General features: G+C 43.1%; 1 protein-coding gene across 5 annotated transcripts in view; it reads left to right on the top strand.

The window, feature by feature from the left end:
• Positions 1-19,281, top strand: part of gria1a (glutamate receptor, ionotropic, AMPA 1a) — a 77,882-nt gene that overhangs the window by 45,312 nt on the left and 13,289 nt on the right. For all 5 annotated transcript variants that reach the window (XR_005071077.1, XM_037076769.1, XM_037076766.1 and 2 more), the window contains exons 12-13: positions 16,604-16,802; positions 17,653-17,900. Coding sequence is in view for 4 of the 5 variants with exons in the window: in XM_037076769.1 (XP_036932664.1) it covers positions 16,604-16,802; positions 17,653-17,900 (447 nt within the window). In the remaining variant the exon portion in view is untranslated. The remainder of the gene's footprint in view (positions 1-16,603; positions 16,803-17,652; positions 17,901-19,281) is intronic.

Genomic DNA, 19,281 nt, shown 5'->3' with positions numbered 1-19,281 from the left:
GCGCTTTGAGTCTGCTTTTGTTTGTTGGTACACAAAGAGACACTAAGCACCACCTACGTACAATATATTTCTGTCTGCCAACGCTTCGGCATGCTGCTTTGCTTTCTTGCTCCACTCAGTTGGGCTCTGTTTATTGAGATTTTGTTCTTTGCCAGTCACTTGTCACACAGAGCAGCGATAAAAGTTTGATGAAGAGCAGCCGAGGGAGTTTATGATGTGGTCATGTTGCAGCATGTTGCGTTTTCATCCTCCTGTCTCCGGATGCCTCCTGCGGTGATAGAAACATGCTGAGAACTTCTCGGACGATAAAAAAAAAAAATAAATTTTGCTTCCTCCATTGTTTGCAGAATTTTGAACAATCTATCTGTCTATCAATATGGTGGGTAAAGGTAAATACCAGCCCCTTGACAGAGTGTTATGAAGGATCCTGGTGTGAGTATTGAGCGGTGCGAGATGGCTCCCCTCGAGTGCTCTCATGAGCTGTGGCATGAAACCATTCTCAAAAGGTCACCAATTAAAAATCTCATTAAGTGTCTGAAATTAGAGACACTGAGGTCGACTTTCTGAGCTTTCCAGAGGGACTAGCAGAAGGAGATGAGAAGATAATGTCAGTATTATCACTGCACGCTGTGAACCAGCAGAGACAGGTTAGGTCATGGACAGACACAGAGCTTCTTGTCTCTTTAAACTTTAAGCTACATATACATTATGTATAGGTGCTTTGTGGTGGTGGATCCATGCATAATACATCTATACTGTAGAAACCATACTGTGAAGAGGGAGAGGCAGAGGCGATTGCTTTCAAGAATAATTGTTAGCAGGTTTGGATGAGGATCTGAAAGGCAGATTCCACCATTTCGTCGTCGATACGGATGTGGATTTGTGAGCTGATTATTTCTGTCGACACTCTGCCGGACAAAATCCCTGTCTCTACGGAGAACAACAACCACCTCCAAACTAGCAGCCTACATGCTGAAGAATGGCAAGTTCGCTTGAAACTGGTCACTTACGGTGCTAGCCTGAAAAACGTAGCAGTTAGCCTTCATTTTGCAGGGATTCAGAGAGGGTTTGCTTAGTGTAGCGTAAAGGCTGGAAGGCTGGAAATTTAACGTCTTTGAAGATAAAAATCATAAAAACAGAAAGTTGTGTTTTTTTCTTTTTTTGGTGGGATTAAAAGGATCATGAAAAAATGAATGAAATAAAAATCAAATTAGATCCAAACATTTTTTGGGATCTGTCTCTGGTGGTATCTGGAGCTGTGTAGATGTTGTTGTGCCAGATTTCTGCCTCTGCCCCAACGCAATAGAAACATTTCATGAAATGGCCAATGTGGCCGTTTCCAATCACTGCCAGTCACTGAACAGAAGGGCTGGAATGTGCAGAAAAAAATAACTTGCAACACCTTTTGTGGAGCTGGGTGGCCAGAGGGTAAGAAAGCAGGGTGTAAACAGCCAAATTGTTGCTGTTTGACTATTCTCTATTCTCAATTTTCCTATGCTTCCAGCACCACAAATGATACCTCATTCACCTCCATTGTTTTAGTGAAAATCTCAATCGCAAAATCTTTGAGTCAGATATCTTCAAAGCCTGAGCAAATAAAAACCACCAACTATCAGTGGGGCGGCTGTGGCTCAGGGGTAGAGTCTTGTTATTGGGAGGTTGCTGGTTTGACTCTCCTGGTCTGGATGTCAGAGTGTCCTTGGGCCAGATGCTGAACCCCAAGCTGTTCCTGATGTGCTGGTTGGCACCTTGCATGGCAGCCGCCACCATCAGTGTATGAATGTATGAGTCGCTTTGGATGAAAGTGTCTGCTAAATGGCCTCAATGTAAATGTAAATGTCTCTGCATGGCTAGATACCACTAGATGAAGGTTAGAAGATATGTGACCTTGTAATTTAGTCGAACAAACCTCTGCGTCGTCTTGAGTGAGCTGATCAGTGACCAACAATACGGGAGAGTTCCAAGGCTCCCTGAACGTGATTATTTGTCTCAAGGGGTGTTACTGCAAAATTGCAGCAGTGCTCAGTCAGCCTTTCCTGATTGAGTTGCTGAAGGTTAAAGAAATTATAGCAACGTGTGGCACTCCTGACATTTTTTTTTTTATCTCAGCTTCCATCCTGTGACATTTACCACATATATTTTCACTTTGCTGTTCCCTTACACAAATATCAGATGGCAGAAAATCACCTACAAGCCCGCATGCTGCATGTAGGTGCTCAGCCATACACAGTGTAGGTACCAGATCCCTACTCCCACAGGCCCTCACCTGACATTTACCATTTTCTGCCTGTACACTCTGTGCCTCTTGCGGGATGAAGCCCATTGTCCCAAGTCTTCTTCTCTTACAGCCAGAAAATGCAATCGGCAATAACTATCGATTTCCTTAAAAGAGAATGTCACCATGCATCGGCACATGTTCGTTCCCAGTGGTTCATCTTTGCATGCACACATACACACACACTCTGTTGTGTGTGTGCGTGGATTCTGTGTCTCTGTATGGAGGCTTGACCACACATGGGTTAGTGCATATTTGCACAGTATTTGCATTTGTTTTGCTCGAGGGGGGAAGCAGCGTCTGCTGATGCAAGACCTTTCTCAGTTTAAGAGGACAAAACAGATTGTTCCTGTGCCCGAGGCGATTCTGCTCATCCCACCTTTGACTGCAAAGTATTGCTCATATTGTATTCCATCATTGGTTGTAAGAACTGTATGAAGACAGTCGGCCTGAGGTTCCATTTACAGATAAAGTGGAGGCGAGATGCGACACAGTAGCAATACAATAGTTATTGTTTTGTTCGTCAGGTAACAGGACCTACTTTTACTTAAAGTGTTCTGGTATATCTACGTGCACACAGAGAGTTACTGGTCCATTTAAATAGGTTCAGTACGAGCTGAAGATTTCCTTTGTGTCACCAGTGAAGGGTGACAGCTATAAGGACTCATTTCCTCCAAGGACTTGAGTCAAATATCTTCCTTTTCTCCCAGTGTCCTTCCAAGGTGACTCTCTTTGTCTCCTTTCGTGTCTTTGTGAAACACAGTGTGGGAGTCAGTGTGACAGCATTTAAAAAAAAAAAAAAAACACATCACAAGTGGGTAAGCAGGTGTTGCAGTCTGTGTAGCGATCGGCATGGTTGATTCTGCTTGGAGTCTTGAAAAAAAACCCAACACAGTGAATGTTTCACCCCGCTGAATGCTGCCCTGAAGGAAACATCCTCCCCTTGAATATTTGGGTGACCTAGTTGCTCTAGTTAGCACAGCGTGTATTAACACACGGAGGTGCATGTTGATGCATTTCCTAAAGCGCTGCGAATTCCTCTGCGAGATTTAAGAGGATACGTGATGGTGTTGCTTGTGTTTTGTCGGATGAAAGCAACACTTGTAGCCTCACATATTCTGTTGCCGGAGTCTCACATGAACCCAGTGTGCCATTGCATTTGGGCTACTGGGATTTGAACGAATTAATATATATATAATTTTTTTCTTTTTTAATCATGAAAGGCTTTTGTGAGAACATTTTTGTTCTCGTATGCGTCTGAGCGTGTGCTCCTTTCTTTTGATATTTTTGGTCTAAGCTCATTTGCAACCTTATGCGCTTTCTCTCAACCCATTTTCAAGTCTGTAATTGGATTTTTATTTCGAATTAAGTTTCAGACTATCAGATCGTTGTTACATCAGGACAGTTTTCATAAAATAAATATCAACCACCGTAAATGAGAAATTACCAAATTAAGATACAGTGACCTGCATTCAAATTCTTACACAGGTATAGGTACACAAGTGTTATTACAGAAATTAACTTGAGTGTCAAAAGTAAAAGTTCTCATTATGCGTAACAACATTGTATTAAATGGGCTGTGTGGAGCTTCTGTGTCCTACTGGAAGCCAGTTGTTAGTAGCTTACGTTAGCGGACTCCATTTCTAAACTAATATGAGCTTCTGTTGCTCGCTGTTAGCATTATAAAATGTAGTGTTGGAGTGTAAGTACACGGACATTCACGACGAAATCCACAGCTCAGCAGCATTACTCCACTTAAACAAATTGTAATTGTAAAGGCAACTTAGCGAGATGGGGGAAGGTGCCCTTTTACACGTCACATTACAATCCACTCTCATATGGCCCATAAAAAAGTAATTGATACGTTTCATTTGCGACAGATTGTGACATAGAGCCACTTTAGTTGACAGTTATTAATGAGGAATTTGCATGTCAACAGTACTGTCGCCCCATTGAGCTGTATGTACATTTAATGTTGAGGAATGAAAGAACCACTCCAATTGAAATGATATTATTACTGTACAGATCATAAGATGAAGCCTCATTTTACAGTTTTTTTGGGTGAGTTTCAATCATTACTGACACATCATGTGTCATTGAAATATCTACCACACATTAGTGTGTTTTTTTTTCGTTTTTATTTAGTCTTTATTTAAAAGACTGAAAAAAAAACTTTGCAGCAGCACACTTATGAAACACTGATTTGAGGTTTATTATAGCCTCGCTGTGAAAAGAATATTAGTGAACAAAAAAATGTGTGAAATATCGTCCTGTTGCTGGATTTGGTGACGTTTTTTTTTTTTTTTTTTGCAGAGCAGGTGGTCGCGAAGCGCTAGTCACTGAGCCTTTTCTAAGTAAAAGGTGAGAACAGAATGTTCTGGAGGTGCATTCAACCCGGAGGTAGGCAGCTCAAAGCACTTCATTCTTTGTGCTTCTCCATTTAATCGGAGACAAAAGGCCAAGGAACAACACCGGCGATCCACTCCGTCCTGGATTAATCAGTAGGCGTGTTTAATTTCCTCGTCTGCCTGTGTGTGTGTATGGGCCGCTTCTGTTAAAGTTAAGCCCTTATTGCCACTTTCTTTGTCTGCTGCCTGACAGCATGTCTGCGTCAGGGTTTACTGGGAGCTGTGTGTGTGTGTGTGTGTGTGTGCGCGCACGCATTTGCTCATAAATGTGCGTATTTATTTATATATTGACGTGATGCATTAATGTGTACAGTACGTAAGTGTGTGTGTGTGTGTGTGTGTGTGTGTGTGTGTTAGCCACCCTGCTCCCACTGCTATTTATTCTCTGTGAGACCTTGTTTACTTCGCTCTTTCTAAATGTCAGCACTGTCAGTCAGGCCCTCCCATAAGCCCCGGTCCGTGCTGTTGGGCCCTCCCTGTGTTTATCTCTGCAGACAGGTGGACTCTGAGAGTGATTCCCCACCCCCACCCCCCCGCTACACACATACACACACACACGCCCCTCCATCCATTCCATCCACCCATTAACTTTTTTCCCAATCACTTCTTTTCTCTTCTTCTCTCCTCGGCTTGGCTCTCTAGTCTTTATAGATCACGCTGCCTATTCTGAATGTATCACATGCCGTGTATCCTCCCTCACCTCATAGATAGACCTGAGCTTCCTGTTTCACCTGGCATGTGGAATAACAATATTTTTGGCTTTAGTAAGTTGTACAGTAGACGACTGGGATCAGAATCACAAAATGCTGATCACATCCAGATTTTAAAACATGTTCTGATGCCTTAGGCTTGGATTGAAGGAGCTTGTGCAATATTTAAAGATGTTTTTTGCCCCAATTAATTCACATTTGTAATTTCATGTTTATATTGCAAAACCTAATGGGACCATTACTGGGGGAAGTACCAGTGGAATACTTTCACTGTGAATCAGCTGCGGGGAAAAAAAAGGAGGTTAAAATCTGTTTACTGAGAGCCAGAGAGGGATTTCACTTCCAATAGTTTATGGCAAACGTCGGTAAGCCAGAAAGAAATGGCTTGTGATTGTTAGCTGAAGGTAGAAAGAGGGAAGGTACTGAAAAAAGCAGCAGTATGTACATTCAGAAGGACCTGAATCGGTGTTGACCTTGTAGATTTGAACTTGTCTCTCCGTTTCTGTACGAATCTTGCCAGTTGGGAGATCTTGGCTGGAAGCGAATTTGAGTAACAGGACGTGGGTTCACTGTGTTCCTCCAGTGAATGTGTTTTGAGGTTTTTATATATGTGTCTGACGTCCGTGTGTATGTGTGTGTGCGTGTGTGTGCATGTGTGTGTGTACGCGATGGCCCCGTGGAGTTGTCTCGTCTCCTCGGCGCCTGCGTCTCTGCCGTTACATGATTGTAGACTGAAATAAATCAGCTCTGCCACTCACACACTGCCCGCCACAACAGCAATTTCTCAGCCCGGCGGCCAGAATCATTCTATAATGGATTGACTATGTGGTGTATTATGGTGACCCGGGGAGGGTCAGCATTGCTCAAACTGAGTTTTTTTGTCATAAAGTGATGCTTGTTTACCTCTTTGAAGCTATAAACAGGAGAGGGCAAAATGCTGCATGCCTCCACGTGCACACATTTAGGTATTCATTTCCAACGAGTTTATTGATTTTTCCACCTGTTAATTTTATTATTCGAGCACTGCTTCACAGGCCTAGCACCTCATTAACTTAATATATTTTGCATTAGGGCTGTATGTTATATTAAACAAATAAATTGTTTGTTAAATTTTACGACATCCACGGTGTAGTGTGTCTCCAGTGTGTGCTATCAAAGTTTAAGCTAACGTTAGCTCCTCTGTCCTCCTTTTTGTCAGGATTTATGGAGGTTTACACTCAGTTAACACCAGCCATTGTTACAGTAACATCATATTTACATTAGATCTAGCTTGCATCCTCAAAGTCTTTCTGTTGCTGTATTTCAAGTAAAATGTAGTAGTGCAAGTACTCAAGGAGAAGCAGTTTAGCCAAAGCTAACCAGACAGTGTGATCCTACATTTTTCTCTGTCAAAGTCTGCTTAAAATACTGTAACTAACTAAACTAACTAAATAAATAAAAAACTAACTGCATGAATCATCAAATTGTGAGAATGTTTATCTTCCGCCTTCTAAACCAGCTCACGGGGCTGATGCTTAATTAGCTCGCTAGCCATAGCTGATCAAATCAAATCTGGTCAACGATGGTCATCAAGGCCAGGAAGATCTACATGGGAAGTTACAGCTACTTTTATGTAATCGACCCAACGTATTGAAAAAATACAAATGAAATAAATCTGCCCCCATTGTCCACATTGAATGTTTCATAATGTGCTCTAAGAGAACAGAAGGCTTGCAGGATGTAATAGTAACCAAGACAGATACAGTAGTGAACTGTGCAGTACCTGTTTGGCTTGGCTTGTTTTCATAGGCTACTATAGAATTTCTGTCAAAATTACATAATTGGCTCGTAGTAATGCTACCCGGAACAAAGGCTGTCGTATTTCAGATGTCCGTGTCCTTGAACAAACCACCGTGTAGAGCTCTCAGAATGGTCCCTGCTTGAAACTGCATTAGTGCTGGTCGGTAATGGAACTTTGACAAATGAAAACAGAAGTTTTCAGTTCCCTTTGCTTTGATATTCATGGTGTGCTCAGTGGTATGGAAACCACTGGCTGTCCAAATAGTGATAAAAAAACGACTTCTTACCGTACAGTTAATGAGCTGAAATATGTAAAATAATGCATGTTATCTCCTGAGATATGTCACTGCTGCCGTTGCTGCTGCTATTTCGACCAGTTTCATTCCTGCCGATTTCTCTTGTCGATGGCGTACGTGTGTTTGCGTTTATTTTGAGACACTGACCTCATTGCGTTAGCAGGTGGTTTTTATTCCTTTTACCTAAATTTACACACGGTTCTTAATATATCTTTGGAAAAACATCTCCCATCCCTTTTTTTTTTTGTTTTTTTTGTAGTGCAGCCAAACCCTGCATTGCAAACACGATCGAGTCACAAAAGGACTGTTGCCTGGTGTGTTGTATGATCTGATGCTAGTGGCCGTTCAGTCGCTAATCAAGCCCCCAGGGAGGAGTGAATATTGTGAATGAAAGCGACTTATTGATCTTGCACAGATATCAGCTAAATATCAATTTGCGTCATTCTTGTCGTATCGTCATTAACAACAACTAATTAGATTGTGTTACACGCCGCTGTGGTAAATACTAGTTAGTGCATTCGTGAGTCGCTGTCAAAGCAGTTGGGGAAGACTCAGTGAGGAGGAATCATTTATTCATTAGGCGACGGTTCAGTTTAGTTCATGGCATCACTTATGTTTTATTCATCTGGAAATTGCATGAAGGCAACTTTTGATCATACATGCATGCCCGCTCACCAGCAGAAAAATAGCGAGACTCACCCCCCCCACCCCCCCGCAGGATCTCACTGGGGTATCTCACTTTGTACATAGACAAAGACACCAGCCCCTCAGAGGCGGATACGCTTTCAAATCTGCATATAAAACGCAGTCGCACAGAGGCGCACATATGTTTGCAGCAGAGAGGGCTATGCTGTATCAAGCCGTGACCGATCTGAATGTTTTTTCCCTTCAAACCGTGAATTATACACCGGCCCCGGGGCCACATGGGAAATCTACCTGCACCAAAGTCAACAATGCCGATAGTTTGACTGGAAAGATGTGCATTGTGAAGCTCAGAGGCCCATCAGTCAGCCCCGCGTGTTGCGTGCGAGCCTGCGACCTGAAAAAAATTGAAGAGCTTTCACTCTGTAATGGCAGTTCTGACCTACTATAGGTCCTGATGCCCTTATAGAGAGAAACACAGAGAGAGGGAGACGAGGAGGAGGAGGAGGAGGAGGAGGAAAAGTGAGATGACTAAAGTCTCTCTCAGCTCAGCTGTACTGTTTGGAGTGCAGAGTGTGCTGCCATGGCAACCATAAAGAGACACAGATTTCTCCTGTCAGAGCGGCGCAGTTTCACATCGAGTGCCTCTGCTCGGCGAAACTGCACACGCATGTCATCCCTTTTTTGTTCCCATCCAGCAAGATCCAGTGAACTATAAGTCGCCGTGTGTTTGCGTCGGTGCTATTGATTTTTTTTTTTTTTTTTCAGCTGCGGTGCATCTGCGTTCGGATTGCCTGTTTTCTCGCCGGAGTGACTAAGAAGGCTGTGCGTATGTGTGTGGGCGCGTAGCGAGCGCTCTCTCACAGCTCACCAGCGCTGACTTCTCTCAGGTTACATGAGGCTAAGACAGCATCCGTGATATCAATCAGGGCAAAAAAAAAAAAAACATGCACAGCCGAACATACAGTGATTACAGTCATAGCTCAATCATATCGATTCCTCATATCGAGATGGCCGGGAGCTAAATTGTTGGGTTCTGTTCGCAGAACCGCTCAAATGAGCCCATATGTTCGAAAGCAGCCACTTAACTCGGCTGCTTCTAAATGAAACAAACACGCATTAAACAATTTCATAGCACTTTGAATCTTAATGCTTCGTGTCAAATCTTTTTCCGTAGCCTACTTGAATGAGTGTTATAAGCAGCTGTTGGTGCTGCTGCTGCTGCTGCAGGCTGGTAACAACATTACCATAATGTTCTCTTTTCAACTCAATAGCATGGTAATGCTGACCTTTAGAGGGGGAGAGAGGGGTGTTTTAATAAATCATTATTTCTGTTTGCTCCCTGCGTAAAGCTCGCATGTTATTTTGGCCTTGAAGATGAAAGCGCTTTGAGAAAATACACGATCTCAACAGTCGTGAGCCTGTCAAAACAAAAGCACGAGCAACTGTGCAAACAAAGTACGAAGTAAACCCACCACTTTGCAACGATATTGGCCATAACACGTTCTCATTCCCCAGAGCCTCATTTAGCAATATTGAGTCAGAGACAGACAGAATGAAGTGGTGGAAAAAGCTACAAACACACCGTTAGTGTCAGATAAGTGCAATTTCAAAATGTGTCTTTTTGTTTTCTGTGGCCAGGTTTGCACTAAAAGCATTGTGTGTTGCACATCAAACCAATTTGGCGTGTCTGTGCAGAGCTTAGTTCAATCTTTGAAACCCCGGCAGAGGACCAGAATTGCCCTCCTGCTTGTGGTTTCAGGAAGCACGCTGACCTATGCGGCGTTAGAATCACATAAAAAGGTAATCACGTTTATCAGTACTTAATTCTGGTTAATTATCATGACACGCCCACATTGTTTTGAGTGGGCGTTTTCTTCACTGAGGATGCTGTGTGGACTCGAGAGCTCGATAAAACTTTCATCAACTCACAACTCAGCGTCCGATTTAAAGGGTAGCTGTCAATTTTACACATTTAACGGTGTTTACAGGTATGAGGGAGTACTTCATGCATATGTGAAAAGAATGAAGCATGAAGCCTTTTGTGCACGTTATCTCATAAACTGCCTCCAGTGATGTCATTCAATGGCTAGGTGGCATTGTGGGTAATGCAGGCACCAGGTTTCGAAAAAGGTTCAGTTTTGATTATTAGTTTTTAAGCTGTCCATAACGAATCCAAATGGTGTTATAGGAGTGTAATGCTACAGCAGTAAACCCTCACAACTTACCCACAATGCAACTGAGCTACTAAGTGGCTTCACTCGAGCAAAAAGAGGCTTCATACTTTTTTTTCCACATAGGCATAGAGTTGCAGTGGAGTTACCCTTTAAGTTACAGACACATTAGTTTACACTCCAGAAGTGCCTGCTCAGAGGGTAGAACTTGAAAATGTACAATAACTTAATGTGTGGGGCTTATGGGACTGAACACTCATGATCAGTCAGGCACTCAAAGGCTTGTATTTGTGCCATCATTTAAAAGATTCTGCCGCTACAAAACAGTTTGTTTTTTGTTTATTGTGCTCTGGCACTTCGACATGGCATAAGAAAGACAGACCGACATTCATTGCTGTTGTTGCCGTAAAACTTTTACACAATATATCTTTGGACTAATTTGCCATTTCTCTGTGGGAAAACAATGTGCTGATAGAATCTTTTAGTTTAATCAAAAAGTAGTCCCTTGAACTTAAAGCAACAGGTACTTTGCAGCTGTAGATACTGTTAGAGGGAATACAGCCGCTGTATACACACAATGTAGAAATACGTCTGTAAAGCTTTGTGTGGAGTAGCCCTTGACTCTGTTGTCTGAGGTGCCCTCGAATACAGCGTAAAGATATTTAGTATTCATGTGGCTGAATCTCCCAAGGAGGTCTTTGTGTGAGGGCACATGAACACACACACACACACACACAGTCTCACTGTATCTGTGATGTCATGTGGTCTTGATATAAATACATCTGGTGTTGTGTTTTTGTGTTTTCGTCGTAGCTGTGTCATCGTTTTCACATCCCAGCTGTTGTTGCTAAGGACGTTTCCTGCAGTTCACCTCACCAGCGGCCAATTAGTCAGCACTAACACTTAAGACTCTGTCATTGCACTGAGTCTACGTGTGTGTGTGTGTGTGTGTTCCTACCTGTGTGCTGTACTTGTAGGTCATCCTGCTTCGCTGCAAGGCTTTTTTTGCCAGCAGGCTCCACTTTCCACCTCTGTCGCTCTCATTTTGTATTTCCTGCCGACTTGTGCTAAACAAGTCCTGTCCGTTCAGACATGTCGGTCGTGGCTGTGCCCAGTCACTAAGAACGTACAGCTGTCTCACTCATTTTTAAGAGGCAAAAAAAGCAGTGTAGCAGAAAACTCCTTTTCCATCCATGATTTGTCTTAGAATCACACCATAATTAGAGACCATTTTCTTTCTCATTTAAACCTCTGTAATTCCTAATCCATTGTAATGTGGCCATTACTGGCTCATTTTTTACACTTGCTAAAGTCATTAGTCATTGCTAATTACCATATCGAATAGAGGAGGCCAGCCAGGGGAATTCTAATGAGAGTTTAGTGCTGCAGCAGGATTCTCGGGGAGCTGTGGGTGGAGATCATATAGCAAAGGATGAAGATCTGACAGAGATGAGAGGGAGAGGTGGTCCAATTCGTTTTGCTGTCCATCACTGCTATGTGTGTGAGCGCATGACCATGTGCTATAGTAGTAATATATAGTGCACATACTGTACTCGTTGTTTTTCTTTTTCAGCCCACAACTGCACTGTTTTGGTTCAGTCCCACTGCTCTCATCAACACCGTTTCTGAACACAACAGTTGGCCTGTTTTCTCTCGCAGCACTTGTTTTGATGATGCTTTGTTGGGTCGGATATGCTCTCCCGTCACCCTTGTGTTACTCAGAGAACCAGGGCTTCCTAAGTAACCTACAGACAAAGTTATCGACTGGCTGGTTTACATGGCGGAGTGTTTAGCAGCTTAAGAGACACATGTCCCTCGGGGTGGTGAGACCAAAAAAAGAGCCAGAAGGGGGGTAAAACTTACACTGTGCTTCATATTTGCTGGATGTTTAAATAAGCCCTCTTTTGCTAACATTTACACCGTATTAATCTTATGATGTGATGATATGTCAGCATTACTTTATGCACTGCTCCCAAGTGGCCAGAAAGCTAGGTCTGAGGTTTTGCTCTCTTTTTTTTTTTGTTAACAAAGGGCAATGTTCAGTATTTCTTCACTTTTGCACTGCACATCTTAAAGCAGACATATTATTCTCATCTTCAGGTCAGTCATTTTATTTTGGGTCATTGCTAGAATAGGGCTAGATGCATTAACGCTCAAAATAACACATGATGCTCTGTTTTAGCTCCTGTCTCTTCAAGGCCCACCTCCTGAATACCGAGTCTCCTCTGACTGGTCAGCTCACACACGCCGGCACTGCTCACCATGTCTCCGGTTAGCTCTGTCGTGTTTTTGGCTTAAACTTGGCTTCACTTCTACCGTGAATACAGGCACCGTTCAAATGTGCGTCATGACGATGTAGGTTCTGTCTATAGGCTAGACCTCTATAGGCTTCTGTTGATGCAGCATGAAAAGGTATAGTTATTTATACGCTAGCACCTTAAATTGCGAACACCTAAACCAACTGGATTCAGCAACGGAGTCGAAAGCATTTACATTTGATAAGCGGATTTGTTACTCCATTCAGTGTGAGAAATAACTTATGTTTCATAATCCATCAAAGTACAGATATGACCTTTCTTTTATTAATCACTCTTAATCTTAACTTGATCGCTGAAATGATCCCATAGCTGAGACTGATGTCTTAAAATTTTAATCCAATGGAAAAAGAGAGAAAAGGGCAGATCTCTGAGGAGTTTTTAATGTGAATGTGAATCTTAATGTGACATTCCTTTGGTATCGGCTATTTGTTACATCGGTGATGAGAATTCATCTCAGCTCCAGCGATTTGTGCGCACGCAGTTGCAAAGCATTCCTGCAGATACATCACTGCTGTTGAGCCGGAGCCTCCGCTGCTCCCATTACTATTCCTTTTCTTCCTAATGCAATAAAAGAGGCAGAGTGAATAATTGATTAATCATTGCCTTAACGAGACCTATTGAATTGAACACGACTACTTGAAATTACAGTGCTACTTGGAAGATTTCCCTCACTGTAATAAGACAGCTTAGTTAATGCTTTACCGAGGCGCCGAGGTCGGCTGCTGTGCAATAATGTATGAGGAGCGGAAAGGGGGCTCAAAGGAAGCGAGTTCAAAAGGAAACAAACAGAGACAAACAGGTCGGTGTTTGCCAGTCGCTCTGCTCGACGAGGGAGGAGGACTGCTGCAGGAGAACCAACACACACCTACACACCCGTACAAACATCTCGCTCTCTCTCGCTCACACGTACACACACACAGCACAGTAAATGGTGACCCGGTTGTTCTCTTGCACACATTCACACATTGTCCTCAGGATGAAAAGTATGCATGCGTGTGTGTGTGTGTGTGTGCGCGCGCGTGTGTGTGCGCACGTGTGCATGCATACTTGAATGCATCAGTGTCAGTGCCGAGGTGTTGGCCATTGTTGTCTTGGCCCCACACGAGCCTCTGCCAGCGACCCATCCCCCCCCCCAGCACACGAGAAGACAGGCAGGGAGCACAGCGGCGACGTAGGCAAAGGAGAGGGAGCTGAGACAGAGTGAGGGAGGGAAAGCGAAAAAAAAGGGACGATTGAAGGAGAAGGATTAGACAGCTGTTTACTGCCATCTCTGGAGGCCAGCAGCAGTCAAAGCTAAGGAGTTTGTCAGCCTCTGGTGGTACCATCTAGTTTACTTTTCATCTCTGCCATGTCTCTCTGACGCCTTGTAAAAAAAATATCCAGTGATTCCATTCTAACAAATGTTGAAACTGTCAGCGGTTTCAAAATGCTGACTCTAACAATAGTTGCTTTAAATTAAATCTAAGCTATGAAAAGTTTTCTAGAATTATTGGTATGAAACACATGTCACACACAAAACTGAATGCATCTGTGGTTTGCATAAACTTAAAATGCTGACATCTTACTGTGGTGACTAGGCTGTTGTTTGTCACTGTGTTCCTATTTCCACTCATGCACCAGGACTGAGAGGCCACTCAGCGGCAGTCTAAACACTAACGCATAGTTTTATAGTATGCAGAGCTAACAGTGTCAGAACACTCGCGCACACAGAAAGGCGACCCTAACTGTGGAAGAAACAAAAAGATTAGTTGTGCACCCATTATTTACAATGTTTCAGTCCTCAAACCACTTTTGGGTAAATACATTTGATCTGCTTCTGAAAAGACAAGAAGATGTCAGAAATGGTCAATTATTCTTAAGCCAAACGGTGTCAATTAGCACTTCTCTCTAGGTGTGATGCTGTTATCACACCAAAAGCCCGACCAGGGACAAGGACTGCAAATCAGCCCTGTATATGTTTTAATAAGATGTAACGATGCCTATATGCATTATCCCTGTCAGATACACTGGTAAGTAAATGGATACCGTGACTGGCCAGGTGAATGATTGTTCTTCTTCTTGACAAAAAATCAATAGGCAACTGCTGCATTTTGATAATCGACTGATGGTCATCAATTTTTTAAAGCAAGAAACTCAAACTTCACCAACTGCAGTGGATCAAGTGAATTATCCGCTGTTCTTGATAAACTGTTCAATTGGGTTTTGGACCATTGGTCGGGCAATCGAGAAATCTGAGGATGCTACCTTGGACTTGCTGTATAGACAAAACCATTGATTGGCTAACTGAGAACACGATCAGCGGATTGATCGATGGTGAAGTGATCATTAGTTGCAGCTTATTATAGTCTTGTTTTTACGTTTCGATTTTAGAGAATATTTACCTGACTTTATGCTATTGCTATGCTAACTATTTTCACATTATTATATAACTCAACCACTTTTGATGTTTTGAGCATCCCTGATGAAAATATCTATACACCATCCACCCTTTTAGTTCCCCTTATTGGATGATATGCACCTGTCTGCTTCGACCTCTGGCCCTGTGTTTTCTCTCTCGGTCTCCATTTGATTGCCTCTTTTCTGTGGAATGAATCTATCAGATGATGTATGCGCACTATATCATTGTGCATTTCTACGTGCGCTACTCTTGTTTACAATTAAAAAGAGCTTGTTGACCTGAACTAGTTTGGACGCTGGTAACCACGGTTTGGCGCTATCAATCTGTAAATATATACTGGATTACACTACCAGTGTTCTTTGCCCATATGAGTTTAAACTGAAGCAGCTCTGGAGACGGAAATGTTGTGAATTTGTGAATGTAAGTGGATTTTCGTTCTCTAACTGTAGAGAGCTCAGATGTCGGAGGAGTTTTGACGCAGGAGAATCAACCGTTTGCCAGCGAATCGTTTTGCTGCAACACTAAATACGCACTGAGGTATTTAGAGAAGCATGTTGCTTTCCTCACAGTGCCGCAAAAAGGCTTAACCTTACCCACACCCCTTTTGAACAGTGATCAGTGAACAAGTCAAACACATAAACACACACATACACACACACACACACACACACACACATACACCCTGCAGACAGCTCTGCATTCTCCCCACTGATTTTCAAAGACTCGGCATCCATTCTGTGTTTGCTCTCCACTCGCTCCCTGGCTGCTCTTTCATCATCCACCCGTCATCTGAAAAGCATCTTAAATGATTATGTTTTAGCTCCCCCCCCCCCCTTTTTTTTTTTCTCATACTTAATCTCGCCTTCATGTTCACGCTCCATTTGGCTTGACGGCACAAAGGTGAATCATGAAAGCCTTTTTTGTTTCAGATTTGTGTCATTTTCATTGCGTAAGCGCCTCGCGAGCTTGTCGGGGACCTGATATGTAACGCAACATGATTTCTGCTGTTGCTGCTCGAGCTGGCTTCTCTTGAGGTGAAGACGGGGACTCAGGGCTCAGGGGATTTTGCTCACAAATCATCCAGTTGTTGTTAAAGAAATAAATAAATAAAATAAAACTTAAGTGCAATTAGAGCAGTGGCTAAGTGTTCTCCTCTGTCTATTAATCCCCAACAATTAATGTGCGTGGTTCCATGAAACATATTGGCAACTTTCTTAAAGTGAGATTAATTTGGCAGGCAGGAAGCTGAGTGGGCCTTTGTGGAGCTGGTTATCTTTCCTTAGCACATTGGGCTAAGCTCTCCAAGCATGGTGGAACGAGAAGAGTGTGTGAGTGCAGGGGGAGTGTGATGCAATGTAGGTCATTTGGATGGTGCAAACATCACAAGGCCTCTAGATTGCTGTTCTTGATTGTCTGCAAAATTGGCCAGGAAGAAACAGAGCGATGCCATTTATTTTTGGCCACTTAAGTGCCTCCGTTAACATAGAATTGTTTCTGCTGGAATCCGCCGTCGTGGATTGAAGATAGGCATGAACATGTATACGCGCCGCCTCTGTTTATCTATATTTTTGACCGAGCAAACGTTCTGTCCTGTTTTTTTTAGCTCTCTGTCTGGCCGCATCGTCGGAGGCGTCTGGTGGTTCTTCACCCTCATCATCATCTCATCCTACACTGCCAACTTGGCTGCCTTCCTGACCGTGGAGAGGATGGTGTCTCCTATAGAGAGCGCTGAGGATCTGGCCAAGCAGACAGAGATCGCCTATGGAACGCTGGATGCCGGCTCCACCAAAGAATTCTTCCGGGTGAGAGACCGACTTGAGAACATTTGTGCGATCCATCGCTGAAAACATTACACTGTGTCGGACAAATACTTTGCATTGCCCTCACGATGCAATCCGACCGCTTCACCAGCAGGATGCTTTTAATGTGAGCGAGCAGGAGCTGAAAATTTTGAGGTTTGCGTTATCAGAAACTTAACAGACTGGATAAATGTAACATTGCAATAGCAACAGCTGTCACTTCCAGGTAGTTTACAGGATTTTCATTGGGTCATGTAGGTGCCAAGTTTATAATGTGTAGAATATAAAAGTTGATATCTCCTGTTCTGCTGTATCGATTTAGATTTTTTGTCTTTTTTTTGTTTCCTCTAATAAGTCATGAAAACAGTGTTTAGGACAGAAACGATGTAGATTAAAGCAACATCATGTAGAAGTTGGTATTTTAAAGTAACATTCTGTAACTTTTTACTTTAAGATAACAGCTTCAGAATCTTGTTGATGGTTCATTGTCGTGTAATATAGTGAATGGTGTCTCTGTCTCAGCCACTCCGCCTCCCCCTATCTGGACTGTATAACTTCAGTGGGAGGGCAGGATCACAGCGTTACATACATGTTTACTTTGAGGTCCACGTTTTAAACACACAACATTGTTATGACCTAACAGGTTTTGTTTGTTGTTAGCACCTACGTTTAATCTGAGGTGTAGGAAAAAAAATGACATTATATTGCTTTTAGCCTCAAATAGTATCTAAAACAAGGTTTTATTTCCTGAAAATCTAACAAATCACAATTTACACAGTATGATAGAGGATAAAAATAAAGTATTCCCACTGAATCCATCTCTTCCTTTCTTCCTACCAATTCTTGCTGCCAGAGGTCCAAAATCGCCGTGTTTGAGAAGATGTGGTCCTACATGAAGGCGGCTGACCCGTCCGTGTTTGTCAAGACCACGGACGAAGGCGTAATGAGAGTCAGGAAGTCCAAGGGCAAGTATGCCTACCTGCTGGAGTCCACAATGAATGAGTACATAGAGCAGAGGAAACCGTGCGATACCATGAAGGTGGGAGGAAACCTCGACTCTAAAGGTTATGGCATCGCCACACCGAAGGGCTCCCCGCTCAGGTAAGTCCCTGCCACCGCGGCATGGCTCGATAAAAGCCTCCCAGCGCTTTTATTGGCAGCTTGTGCACGAGCGTCGTCTGATCGTCTGTCACCTGTTGATTTCTCCATCGAGCTCAGATCCCGCACCATGTAACTCAAATTGGTTTCTGATTTTTGTTACTTTTCGATCATTTTGGTTCATTTGTGCATCACTGCTTTTCATCACAACAGCACAACACATCAGTAATTGTGTCGTGTTCTGCCTAGTTTGAATGCATTTTGAAGAGACACGAAAGGCACGGCATTACTTTTACAGCATGTCATTAATCGCTGTATTTTGTTCAGCGTTTGCATGCACTCACAAGGACATTCGCAACTTCATCATGCCCATTGTCAACACCGACGCTCGTCCGCGTCTGCATATCTACTTAATGTATGCAGCATAACCTATTCATAGCTGACTTGTGAGTGCTGGCAGAAGTGTAAAGTAGGACTGCGAGATTTTCCCAACCTCTTTAAGTGACACTTGTCTTCCTGCTGCCCTCTAATTACATCCTAAACCTGCTTGATGAGCATTTGTCATGGTCTCGCGCGGCGTGCTTTCAAAACTGAAGCACCCCCTCGAACGCACAGAAACACACATACGAAATGTAAATGCGCCTCTCACAAACCAGCAGGGCCCTTGAAGCTGGATTACAGCTTCGAGGGCCAAACCCATATGTCTACTTTTCCACTTACGCCGGGGCTCACACCTTGAATGTGAAGTCAGCAGAGTTGAATTTATATCTGCCACATTCAATGTGATAATTGACGTAATGAATGATTATTCATACTGGATGTACTTTTTTTTCTTTTCTGCCATCGGTGTCCAAGAGCAGCAGCTGTCTTTTCACATTACATTAACACCTTAACCAACTTCCCGTTCGTGTCTCTCCTGCAACTACAGAGAGAGAGAGAGAGAGAGCGAAAGAGAGCTGGAGCTGGTGGCATCTGAAGCTTTTAATCTATCTCTAATAGGCCTCATTCATTTTAATGAAACGAGCCATATGGGGAGATTTTATTCAAACTTGCCGAGGATTCATTCGGGGTTCCACCTTGGTTGACAGCCAAAGGTCAGAGCTCGCTGGCAAGAAAACGCTGCCTATGTCTTATTCCATTTACAGGCTCCATTTAAATTCCATCCAAATTGCATTTCATATGGGGCGTAAGCGCTGTGTTATTGACGAGACGAGTGGTGAAATGAGTGTGCTCCCAAGTCATAAAGACAAATTGGTCCAAAACCCACAACAGTGGAATGGGATGCATTGCCGATTGCTGAGGATGGCCCCATCATCCCTCTCTCTCTCTCTCTGCTAATGGTTATCAGAATTATATGTTATTCTCAGGTTGCCATTCACACATG

This window comes from Acanthopagrus latus, chromosome 18 (genome assembly GCF_904848185.1).
Source record: "Acanthopagrus latus isolate v.2019 chromosome 18, fAcaLat1.1, whole genome shotgun sequence".
In the NCBI taxonomy this organism is placed as follows: Eukaryota; Metazoa; Chordata; class Actinopteri; order Spariformes; family Sparidae; genus Acanthopagrus; species Acanthopagrus latus.
The sequence above is the reverse complement of the archived record's forward strand: the minus strand, read 5'-3'. Positions and strand labels throughout refer to the sequence as shown.